This window comes from Electrona antarctica (genome assembly GCF_951216825.1).
Source record: "Electrona antarctica genome assembly, chromosome: 12".
NCBI lineage: Eukaryota > Metazoa > Chordata > Actinopteri > Myctophiformes > Myctophidae > Electrona > Electrona antarctica.
The window spans coordinates 4,145,807-4,157,883 of NC_136793.1; the positions used below are offsets into that span (position 1 = coordinate 4,145,807).

A 12,077-nucleotide genomic window follows, 5' to 3' on the forward strand; every position below is an offset into this window, starting at 1 on the left:
CGCGGCAGGTTGGGGGAGATCCCATCACTCTGGTCAGTGTCAGCTTATACATTACTATTGGTTGTTTAATCATGACTGTGATTATGCTATATCGATTAATAATGTAGGAAGCAACCTGTCTGTCTGTCTGTCTGTCTGTCTGTCTGTCTGTCTGTCTGTCTGTCTGTCTGTCTGTCTGTCTGTCTGTCTGTCTGTCTGTCTGTCTGTCTGAAAAGGATTAACTAATTAAGTTACTTGTAGATCGTCAGTTCGCTCTTATTGAACTTTTTGCCGTGGTTTCTTGAGGCCTCTATCTGTATTTAACAATTTTCATTTGTGCGTGTGTGCGTGTAGACAACCCGACCGAACCTGGAGAACTCCAAAAAGTGGAGCTGAAGGTCATCAGCACAGAGGTCTGCAATGATCTCATCTCTGAAGACATCAAGGACTATAAGAGGTTCTGTACTCTAGGCGTGGAGGGAAGCGGACCTTGTAAGGTTAGAACCTTGTGATGTATTACCATGTGTTGTTCTTTGGGGGTCCCTGGAACAACATGTTTTCAGATGGGGGTCCCTGGAACAACATGTTTTCAGATGGGGGTCCCTCCCTGGAACAACATGTTTTCAGATGGGGGTCCCTGGAACAACATGTTTTCAGATGGGGGTCCCTGGAACAACATGTTTTCAGATGGGGGTCCCTGGAACAACATGTTTTCAGATGGGGGTCCCTCCCTGGAACAACATGTTTTCAGATGGGGGTCCCTGGAACAACATGTTTTCAGATGGGGGTCCCTGGAACAACATGTTTTCAGATGGGGGTCCCTGGAACAACATGTTTTCAGATGGGGGTCCCTCCCTGGAACAACATGTTTTCAGATGGGGGTCCCTGGAACAACAGGTTTTCAGATGGGGGTCCCTGGAACAATATGTTTTCAGATGGGGGTCCCTGGAACAATATGTTTTCAGATGGGGGTCCCTGGAACAATATGTTTTCAGATGGGGGTCCCTGGAACAATATGTTTTCAGATGGGGGTCCCTGGAACAATATGTTTTCAGATGGGGGTCCATGGTCAAATACAGATCATTCTGTGGCTCCTTGACATGAAAACGTTTGAGCACCAGTGACATGGTCTCCTGTGTTTCCAGGGTGACTCTGGTGGGCCAGTCGTTTTTATTGACGAACACACCTGGACGCCTCTCCTTGCTGGGATCATTAGTGTTGGTCCAGCGATCTGCGGCGATGAAGGGAAGCCCTCCATCAACACCAACTCCACCCACTTCCGGGATTTCTACCAGGAAATCATGAATGGTAAGCGTTCACCTTCTGACTGCATGCTATGCTATGCTTTCATGGACATGCGTATTGCGTGCACGCGCATGCGTGCGTGTCTGAGCGTGTGTGTGTGTGTGTGTGTGTGTGTCTGTGCGTGTGTGTGCGCGTACGTCTGTGCGTACGTGTGTTTGTCTGTGCGTGTGTGCGTACGTCTGGGCGCGCGTGTGCATGTGCGCGCGCGCGCGCGCGCGCGCGCGCGTGTGTGTGTGTGTGTGTGTGTGTGTGTGTGTGTGTGTGTCTATGCGCGTGTTAAAGTGGTGTCCTCTTTGATTGATTGAGCATTATATTTCACTGTATGTAGAATGGGTACATTTCATTATATTTCACAGTATGTAGAATGGGTACATTTCATTATATTTCACAGTATGCAGAATGGGTACATTTCATTATATTTCACAGTATGTAGAATGGGTACATTTCATTATATTTCACAGTATGTAGAATGGGTACATTTCATTATATTTCACAGTATGTAGAATGGGTACATTTCATTATATTTCACAGTATGTAGAATGGGTACATTTCATTATATTTCACAGTATGTAGAATGGGTACATTTCATTATATTTCAATCCCGAGCCCCTTAGATAGAACTTTATGTAGACTTAGATAACATTTTATACAGACTTATAGCATGTTATGTAGACAGCACAAGAATTGCATTGTATGTAGTCACAGCACTTTATAGTACATATGTATAGTATAGTATAGTATAGTATAGTATAGTATAGTATAGTATAGTATAGTATAGTATAGTATAGTATAGTATAGTATAGTATAGTATAGTATAGTATAGTTTATATGTATATTTTCATTATATATATATTCCACTGTTACGTTCTTAGCTTACGCATGTTTCATGATAACTACTTGTTATGTATGTGATGTGTCACCATGCTTTTTGTTCTTGCTTGTAAATCGCTCTGGATTAAGAGCGTCTGATAAATGACTAAATTGTAAACTCTAAGACTGGTTTACACCAACTTGTTTACTTGTTTACACACTGGATCCAGGGGTGCGCCCAACAACAACACCTGCCACCACAACACCTGCCACAACAACACCTGCCACCACAACACCTGCCACAACAACACCTGCCATAGGTGAGGGCATATATGAAAAAAAGGCACCTTACCCTAAAAAAATTGCAACAGAAGGTTTCTCAACTGTTTTGTGTAGTATTAGGTGTCCTTAATAACATACTAAAAGTTTACCAAAGTTTGACCATGCGAAAGGTGTTATTTTCAAGATGGCGTCCAAGATGGCCAAAAAATCATTAAAATAGCCTAACTCCTTCATTATGTATCGTAGACAAGTATTTTTTGTGTCTAACCCTATGTTTTTGAGGCCTGTGAATCCATTGGACTTGTCAAAATGGCAGAGATAGAATCAGATCATTGTGAAATCCAATATTTTATATTTGACTCTATTAAAACTCTCTGAAATGGACACCCATTTCAAGTTAAAAGGATATACCCAGGGGGCAAAGGGGGTTGACCTGCATTTGTCATAACATACAAAGTTGTCCACCAGAAATAATATCTATGACCCCCTAGGATCACAACCTATATGGACAACTCGGTCAATTGAGTACCACAGACGAATAACAGTCTAAGTCCACACTATTGATCCATAATATATAAATGATAGATAAGGGTTCAGGACAACGAGGCCTTTTCGTGGAGGGGTCAGTCTGAAATTTGGACTTAGACTGTTTTTCGTCTGTGGTACTCAATTTTGTTGCGAAAGTCCAATATGGCCGCCCCCAATATTAGCCCCTATTAGTTATAATGGGGGGTGAATAGGGCAAAATTCTAAACTGAGAGATATTTCCACGAAACTTCTCAGGTTGATCAATGATATGAATACGAACATGTTTTGTATTGCAAGTTTCCATGAAATCCAATATGGCCGCCACAATATGGCCGCCACAATATTAGCACCAAGAAAATAGGTTTTGGCTCTAACTTCTGAACCAGATGAGCTAGAAATGCAAACTCGGTGTCTATTTCATGGTTTCTGACCATGAGAGACTCAATGGAATACCTATTTTTATTATTGGGTGTGTCTGGACCCTTATTGTGCATATTTACAAGATGGTGGCTACCCGAAATAGTGCTTTACCATGATTTCTACCATGATTGTTGACTGTTTTGGCAAACACAAGCAATATTAATCCATTGGCTAAGATTCATGGCACAGAAGGAACATATTTTCTTGAGCTTGCATATTGTCAAAATGGCTGCAAACATGAAAAAGAAAAGAGACATTACATTTCCTGTCAGATCCTATTACCCAGGGGGGCAAACCACCAACAATCAATACCACAATCAATACCACAAACAATCAATACCATTAAAGTCCACGGACTCTGTCCCCTGAATAATCATTTGCTCTGAACCAACACACTGAGTACAGCTGAGCTTGAAGCGACTTGACTGGTTTCAGGTGAGCTTCAGAAAGAATCAGGATGGCGGCTTACTGGGTTCTAGTGGGTCTGCTCTGTTTGTGTGGACTCTCCCTCAGTCAAGGTAATAACTTTACCGTTTGTTCTCTATTCATGCAAATATACCCCTACAAATCTAAGTGAGTGTGTGTGCGTGTGCGTGTGCGTGTGTGCGTGCGTGCGTGCGTGCGCTGTTTTCCCATTTGCCCAGCATGTGGTGAGCTAAACGACCTCCTTGAGAACACAGATTTCCCAGGAACAGATATAGCACGCGTGTATTCTCCCGATGTGGAACATTGCCAGGTGATGTGCACTCAGCACCCAAGCTGCCTCTTCTTCACTTACTATCTGTAAGTTACAGGAATGTAAAAACGTATTTTATTTGATTCTGTGTAGAATGATTTTAAATACAGCTGCATTTAATTTTCACTATTTTGTTGATTGAATACTTTATTACTAGTCAGAAATGTGAACAGCAGGTAACCCAAGTCCTGTGTTTATATTGCATCAGTGTACTGTAGATTGTAGATCTGCTATTTTTGGTGTGCGACACCCATCCGGATTCCGGCGTCCGACTAAGTGTAAATTAGGCCTAAAGTGAACGTGCAATCTCTGTCAGTCTTTATCTTCAGTTGGGTGAATCTGAATGAAGTCTACATTGTTATTATTATTAAGTACTGGTTTCATAGACCAGTACCGCTTGCTGAAAGGTATGGGAAAGGTGGACCAGCTCGCTTCTTGGTCCTGGAACAATGTGCCGGCCCTTGAGTGACCGCAGGTTGACCCTCTCGGCTGACCGAAGCAACAAACCAGATGGTGATTGGATGCAAACCACTATTGATAAGCAGAGCAACGCTGCTATGGAGTTTTAAAGGGCTGTCCTGAATCATCTACCACCCAGATTTAAAAAATGTTTTAGTTTTGTGATTTTCTGCTTTCAGTTGGATCCCAACCTGGTCCTTGGGAATACATACTGTAGTAAATGTTCTCTGCTTTCTTGTCTTATCAGCTGTTTTAAAGCATATTGCTGTTACTAAAATCAGTTTACAGTTGGGTGCCACCGATATTGTCCCTTATCATTTGACCCATTTAGGCCTAAGTTCTTCTGCTGGCTCAAGTACACTGCCACTGGACAGCCCAATCCACAGAAGCCATGGCCTGGTGCGACCTCTGGTTACTCTCTCAAACCTTGCAGTCCTAAACCTGGTATGTGGTTAGCCCCTATCTTGGTTGTGATGTGTGATAGGAAAGTATATGCAAGAATGAAAGTGTACAAGACGGTGGTGAGACCAGCTATGTTGTATCAACGTGTGGCCAGTTAAACTCACCCGTGGCTTCCCTGTGAGGTTAGGGTACAGTTAGTACTGTACGTCGGAACAAACACATGCACCAGAGTAAAAGACAGGAAGCTGAACTGGAGGTAGCAGAGACTAAAATGTTGAGGTTCTCTCTGGGAGTAACAAGGATGGATAGTATCAGGAATGAGTACATCAGAGGGACAGCGCATGTCAGATGTTATGGAGATAAAGCCAGAGAGGCCAGATTGAGATGGTTTGGACACGTGCAGAGGAGGGCAGGAGGCATAGCGAGAGTAGAAGGATGTTGAAGAGGGTAGAATTATGTTGAATTGGAACTGCCAGGCAGGAGGCCTAGAGGAAGACCACAGTTGAAGATTTATGTACTAAGTGTACTTCATCATGCATGCTGAAGTAAATTCCTTAAATGCCAATGTAGAATGTCGGGCGTATGAGAATATGGACTTCCCTGGGGCACTATACCGCACGCTGTTCACAGCGGACTATGAGCAGTGCCAGAGAGCCTGCACCCAAGACCCAGGCTGTGAGTTCTTCATCTTTGTCAGTGGGCTCTACAGACTTTACTTCCACAGGTAAATTATATTATTATAGTGTGTGTACTGTGTAGACACACATTGCACTTCTCAAATCTTGTAGACCTACAACTTGGAAAACCTTAGTATCACTTCATCATCCACTGAGAGGTCTCCAATTATAATAATTGATAATATGTGTTTGCTTCAATGGCTTTTAGCTCTGCTAGCAGCGGGGAATCTATCCATCAAGTGTCCTTTCCCATAACCCCCCCCCCCCTTAGTTCAACTCCCACTTGTCTTGCACACAAGATATGTTAAAATTGAAAAGCTGGTAATAAAGTATTAAAAAAATGTTCTCACTGAATATTGTGGACATTCTGTTTGTAGATACAAGTGTCTTCTAAAGTTCACCTGGACAGTACCCAAGCCTCCAATGGTTAGGGCAAAAGGTGGTGCGGTCTCAGGATTCTCCCACAAATTGCACCAAGCCAACCACAATTTGCGTATGTTGACATGCACATACACTGCATAGTGCATACACAACTCACTCACTATTGTCAACAAGTATATTGTTTGTATGTTTGTATTGTTGTATCTCTTATGTGGACATAAATAAATGATTGTGTGCGTGCGTGCATGCGTGCGTGCGTGCGTGCGTGCGTGCGTGCGTGTTTGTGGGCATGCACTGCAGCATGTCAGACCAAGATGTTTCCAAAGACTGACATTCCAGGTCATGACCTCACACGACACATCCTGTTTGCAGTCTCACCTGAACACTGCCTGAGCCTGTGTTCTATTCATCCGCTCTGCACCTTCTTCACCTACTTCACTGACACTGACAAGAGGTGAGTACAGGACTTGCCAACTGTTCCTTGAAATGCAGAATCGTACCTTATTTGGAAACTAAAAGCCGTGTCCGTTATTGAACTGATAAGCAACACACTTTGTTGCTTATTTTTGGGAATCAATCAATGACACACATCTCATAACTAAGTTCAATCAGCTCATAGATATTACAGGTTGTAACTAGTCTCTAGACTTAGCATACTGGACCTGAGTTGTCTCTAGTCTGTACTTGGACCGCTTTTTTCTGATGCATCAAATTTCTAAAAAGACAGACAAAAAGACATAACGTCAAGGTTTAATGATCCTTTTAATCCAGACAGTCTTGCTCTTGTATTGAGAATATCCACATCTTCTTATGTTTCAGCTTCCTCCTCCTCTTTTTTTCTCCTTCCTCCTCAAATTGCCTGATCCTTCTTGTCATTATGATTCCAGGTTCCATTGCTACCTGAAGAGCAATGCAAATATAATGGTGACCTCATCTAATGAGGCAGCCGTCTCTGGAATACCAACTCACGTCTGTCAGCCTGATAACAGTATGTACTTGTCATTTGTCAAACTGCGAAAAGAAAACAACTGCTGATAAGTATAAATACTTGGTGTATCCGCAAAAATGAAAGTGTCTATATGTCCGTCCGTCCAACCATAGGTCCATACATCCATCTGTCTGTCGGTTGGTCTGTCCATACCTAAGTCCCTATGTCCAGCCGTCTGTCTGTCGGTTGGTCTGTCCATACCTACGTCCCTATGTCCATCCGTCTGTCTGTCGGTTGGTCTGTCCATACCTACGTCTCTATGTCCATCCGTCTGTCTGTCGGTTGGTCTGTCCATACCTACGTCCCTATGTCCATCCGTCTGTCTGTCGGTTGGTCTGTCCATACCTACGTCCCTATGTCCATCCGTCTGTCTGTCGGTTGGTCTGTCCATACCTACGTCCCTATGTCCATCCGTCTGTCTGTCGGTTGGTCTGTCCATACCTACGTCCTTATGTCCATCCCGACGTTGTGAATGCAATATCTTACGAATGAATACGTCTTGAGGGACATTTGACATAAACCTCCAGTTATCCACTTGGACTCACAGATTTACTGATTAGAAGTACAGTCGGTGGTCAAAGGTCAAAGCTCTAGATTCCTGTGACCTCACAATAACATGTTTATTAAATTCCTTCAAAGTCTTCATTCACTTATGCTGGGTAGAGACGTATAGTATTGGCAGAGGTCATTTATTTTTCTTCAACTGAAAAAGGAGAGAGGCCGCACAGCTCGTAGTCACGATGCCATCAAAATCTTTATTTTTCCAACGTTTCGGCAACAAGTTGCCTTCTTCAGGGAATCTTTCTTCAAGCAACATCATTTTGTCACTGTCATGTTCCTCTCCTAGGTTGGGTGAAGGCGATGTATGAAGGTGTAGACTTCCCGGGATCTGATATGCGTTATGTGTTACTGGACGATCCAGACTCCTGCCAGAGAAACTGTACTGAAGATCACAACTGTCAGTTCTACACCTACGTCACTGATTGGTATGTTACTGTATATATGGGCACAAACACACACACACACACACACACACACACACACACACACACACACACACACACACACACACACACACACACACACACACCCTTTGTGCACTTGTGGTGGTATGCTCAAGGATGGGCAAAAATACATACAGTAGTTAAAAATACATTTAATAATAATAATGTATTGCATTTTTATAGCGCTTTTCCAAGTGCTTTACAATAGTTCATTCATTCATACATTGGGAGGTGAAGCGGCGAACAGTCGACACACTGGACAATATAGACAAAATCAAATATCACAATATTATTTATCAAATTATACCTTTATCTATATTGCAATTCTAATATAATACTATGGCAATATACAAAAATATCTAATTAAATAGCTGCTCACAATCTGTCCCATTGCCTATGTTTTAAAGTATAAAATAGGGCTTAAGTGAATTTAACAGACAGCACGTATGCCATATCACAATATTAGATATCCCAACTCCCCAGTCTCATATCATGATATCGATATCGCCCATCCCTCTGTATGCTAACATTACATGCCCATATGCACATGGATATCAAATGGATCAAATATTATTGTCATGTGCTTATGCATGTGTTTGATGTCGTATTTCAGGCGTCGCTGCTACCTGAAGCGGGTTATTACCATGCCTGCTCCTCCCAAAGTTACCAAACTGGATAATGTTATGTCCGGATTCTCCAAGAAGAATTGTCAGATGTCTACCTGAAGAAACATCAGTCCCATTTCTGAATCAAGATTCTTTTGCCGCCACTTCTACCTGGCAGTGTATTTCTGCAGTACACAAATTTGATTTAATGCACAATTTGTGTAGGCACCATGCAAGTTGAAGTTTCACACCTGTAATAATCACACCAGGCACGAATCCTGTGATAATAAAACCTGTTTTGTACCTCTAATAGCCTAGCCAGAGCATACTGAGACAAATGACCAACTTCCTTGGTTGGTGTGGCAATAAACTGAGAAAGTAATTATGCTGGTGTAACTTTATTTAACCATTATACAATAATGGTTTATGAGTAAAACATTTTTTGAGTGGTGTAAACCACTCCTACAACTGGCTTTGTTGTGCAGAAAAAATGAGCATGGTTGCTATTGATGGGTATTTTCTTACCATATGATGTATTGTTTCTTATTTTATGTTCACATCTTATTACTATGTTAAAAAAGACCTTGTATATCTTATTGTATCTGGTGAACAGGACTGCCCTGTCACACAGTGATGTCATATCAATATTTGCATGTGTATTAATTCCACTATCAGCTGTCGCCCACTCCAGATTGTCATGTTCATTATACCCAAAAGGGAAATAAGATTCAATGGAGAAACATGGAAAACAACCCGACGACAACCTTGCTCTTAAAGATGAGGATAAACATACACTCTCACCCTATGAGATAAATGAACAACAACAGAATCCTAATCACGGAACGTGATTAAAGTCGAAAACAGGATTCAGACCATCGGACGCCCATGACAGCCTGATGACATCTTACACTGATGGGACCTTTCCGCCTATTGAAATGTGACAGCTGAATCCTAATCAATGACATGTTTTTCAGTATATATGTTTGTGCAAAATGATATGTTGACATTCAGAGCACTTAGGAGAATTCTCTCTCCTCTATCCTTTACAACTGTACACGCTCTGAATCTGAAGAAAGAAAACTAAAGAAATCTGAGGAATACTTTAAGAACTTGTGTCTTGTGTCAAAAACTCCTTTCAGGTTTTTTTTACATTACTCTAAGTTCATCTTTTGTGTCATTGATACCTGGTGTTCACACTTTTCCAGTGAAGTCTTATGTGAGTGGTAGATGCTCAGCGACACCTTTTCTATACTCGTGTATATTCCCTTGAGTAGAAAGACTTCACAGGACTCCGATGTAAAAAGATCACAAAAATATTTATTCCAAAAAATATGTTCCTTAATACAGAAGTAATCAAAAACAAGTTCTCAAACTCAAAAATATACTACGGTCAAAAAACCGTGTCGCTCTGACGTTGCCTTGTGCACAAACTGACTCTACTGCTCTGCACACACTCTGCCTCAGTACTGCCCTGCACACACTCAAGAGATAATTAACTGAATCTGCCCTGACCTGCACACACTCAGGTGTTAGCAATGGCAATTAAGATCTCAGTTAGACAACCAGAGCTCTCTTCTTAAAGCTACAGTAACATCATAGTTTAACCTAAAGCACATCACCATGAATTAAACAAATTAACTTATTTAAACCTTTTAACATAGCTAATGTAACAAACATATAATGCAATATACATGAACTGTTAAACCAAAATACAAATCACAACAATAAAGCAGTAATTATTCAAATAATCATATTATTCAAACTTGGCTCCCACATACCGGCCCCTAATTGTACTCTTAACTGGAGACAATTACACAAAATATATAACACATGGAGCCAAAGACGTTAAAGTCACTCTGTGTCTTCTTTCTTCGTTGCTTGATTACCATACTTGTGCCATAGGCTGTGTGTGTGTGTAAGCGTGTATGAAAGGGGGGGGGGCATAGTCTGTATGTAGGACTTTGAAAGCACTGTCTCATTCAGCCTCTTGGAGGAGGCAAATCTTCGTGATTGGCCTGTTGAGCGAACTGGTTTTGGTCTTGATACGGACCTGACGTACCAGTCCATACTTGTCTGGGATTGTCTGGATGATCTTTCCCATGACCCAAGAATTGCGTGGGGCAGAGTCGTCGACGATCAACACAATGTCTCCAGTGACGAAGTTGCGTGACAGACGGGTCCACTTGTGGCGCTCTTGCAGCTGTGGAAGATATTCTCTTGTCCAACGCTTCCAGAATATGTCCGCCATGTATTGGACTTGTTTCCACCTCCTACGTGCATACAGATCTTGTCTGTCGAACAGGCCTGGCGGTAGAGACGGCTTGGTCTTGAGGAGCAAGAGATGATTTGGCGTAAGTGCTTCCAAATCATTTGGATCGCCAGACATCTTGGTTATAGGCCGACTGTTGATGATGGCCTCTGCCTCACAAAGCAGGGTGTGTAGGCCCTCCTCGTCGAGAGTCTGTAGCTTAACAGTGGTGCTCAGGATCTTCCTTACAGACCTGATCATTCTCTCCCAGACTCCTCCGTGGTGGGAGCCTGTGGGAGGGTTAAACATCCACTGGATGCCACTCTGACGTAGAGTGTCCTCGATATTGGAATTATTCCACTCTTCAATGGCTCTCTTAAGCTCGCGCTCAGCTGTGAACTGATCTCTGCTGTCTTCTGCACATTTCCGCAGAGCGAAGCTGGCACAGCTTGGAGAAGAGGTGGCACCGAACAAGTGCACAACCATCTTGTACTCCTCCATCTCCTTGTTGATGTCGCCTGATGTCCACCAGAGGAACCGGAGAAGGTCAGAGTCTTTATCTGGTACCTTCACCTGATGGAACATCGCTTCCACGTCCGCCATGACTGCCACTTCCTCTTGTCTGAACCTGGTGATGACACCAAGTAGAGTACTCGTGAGATTTGGTCCCTGCAGAAGTTGGTCATTAAGAGTGGTGCCCTGGTAGGAAGCTCCGCAATCGAAGACCACTCTGAGCTTCTGCTTCTTGGGGTGATAAACCCCATGGTGTGGCAAGTACCAAACTCTACCATCATCACGGTTGAGGTCCTCGCTGGGTACCTTCACGGCGTAACCCCTTTTAATGATGTCACCAAAGAATGCTGAATACTCTGTGTGGAATTTTGGATTCTTCACAAACTTCCGGCGTAAGGTTAGGGCACGCTGCTTAGCAATCTTACGGTTGTTGGGCATTCTCATGTCCTTGTTCCTCAGTGGCAGGGCGATGCTGTAATGTCCCTCCACAAGTGTAGCTGACTGTGTGGCCATGTCAATAAACTGGAGATCTTCTCTTGACAGCGCCAGCCTTTCCTCTTGCTCACACTCCGGGAAGTCATTCTTGAACTGCTGACTCCAGAGTTCATCCAGTCTGGCAACTGTTATACGGTTGGCTGAAACCTGTATCAGTCCACTTGTTGTTCTGTGTCCTGTGTATTCTCTGAGAGGCCCGTTGATGGTCCATCCAAGCCGTGTTCTTACAGCATAAGGGCCGTCAT

At 42.8% G+C, this 12,077-nt stretch overlaps 1 protein-coding gene across 1 annotated transcript in view; it reads left to right on the top strand.

Moving 5' to 3' along the window:
- LOC306933698 (uncharacterized protein) overlaps positions 1–8,696 on the top strand; it is a gene marked incomplete at its 3' end in the record, with an annotated part of 9,652 nt that extends 956 nt beyond the window's left edge. Inside the window, exons 3-12 of the mRNA XM_079516008.1 lie at positions 1–32; positions 334–476; positions 1,125–1,287; positions 2,325–2,414; positions 3,969–4,107; positions 4,851–4,963; positions 6,352–6,433; positions 6,867–6,967; positions 7,815–7,953; positions 8,585–8,696. The exon at positions 1–32 is cut by the window's left edge and continues 246 nt beyond it. Coding sequence (XP_079372134.1) covers positions 1–32; positions 334–476; positions 1,125–1,287; positions 2,325–2,414; positions 3,969–4,107; positions 4,851–4,963; positions 6,352–6,433; positions 6,867–6,967; positions 7,815–7,953; positions 8,585–8,696 — 1,114 coding nt within the window. The remainder of the gene's footprint in view (positions 33–333; positions 477–1,124; positions 1,288–2,324; positions 2,415–3,968; positions 4,108–4,850; positions 4,964–6,351; positions 6,434–6,866; positions 6,968–7,814; positions 7,954–8,584) is intronic.
- Between the last annotated feature and the right edge of the window lie 3,381 nt (positions 8,697–12,077).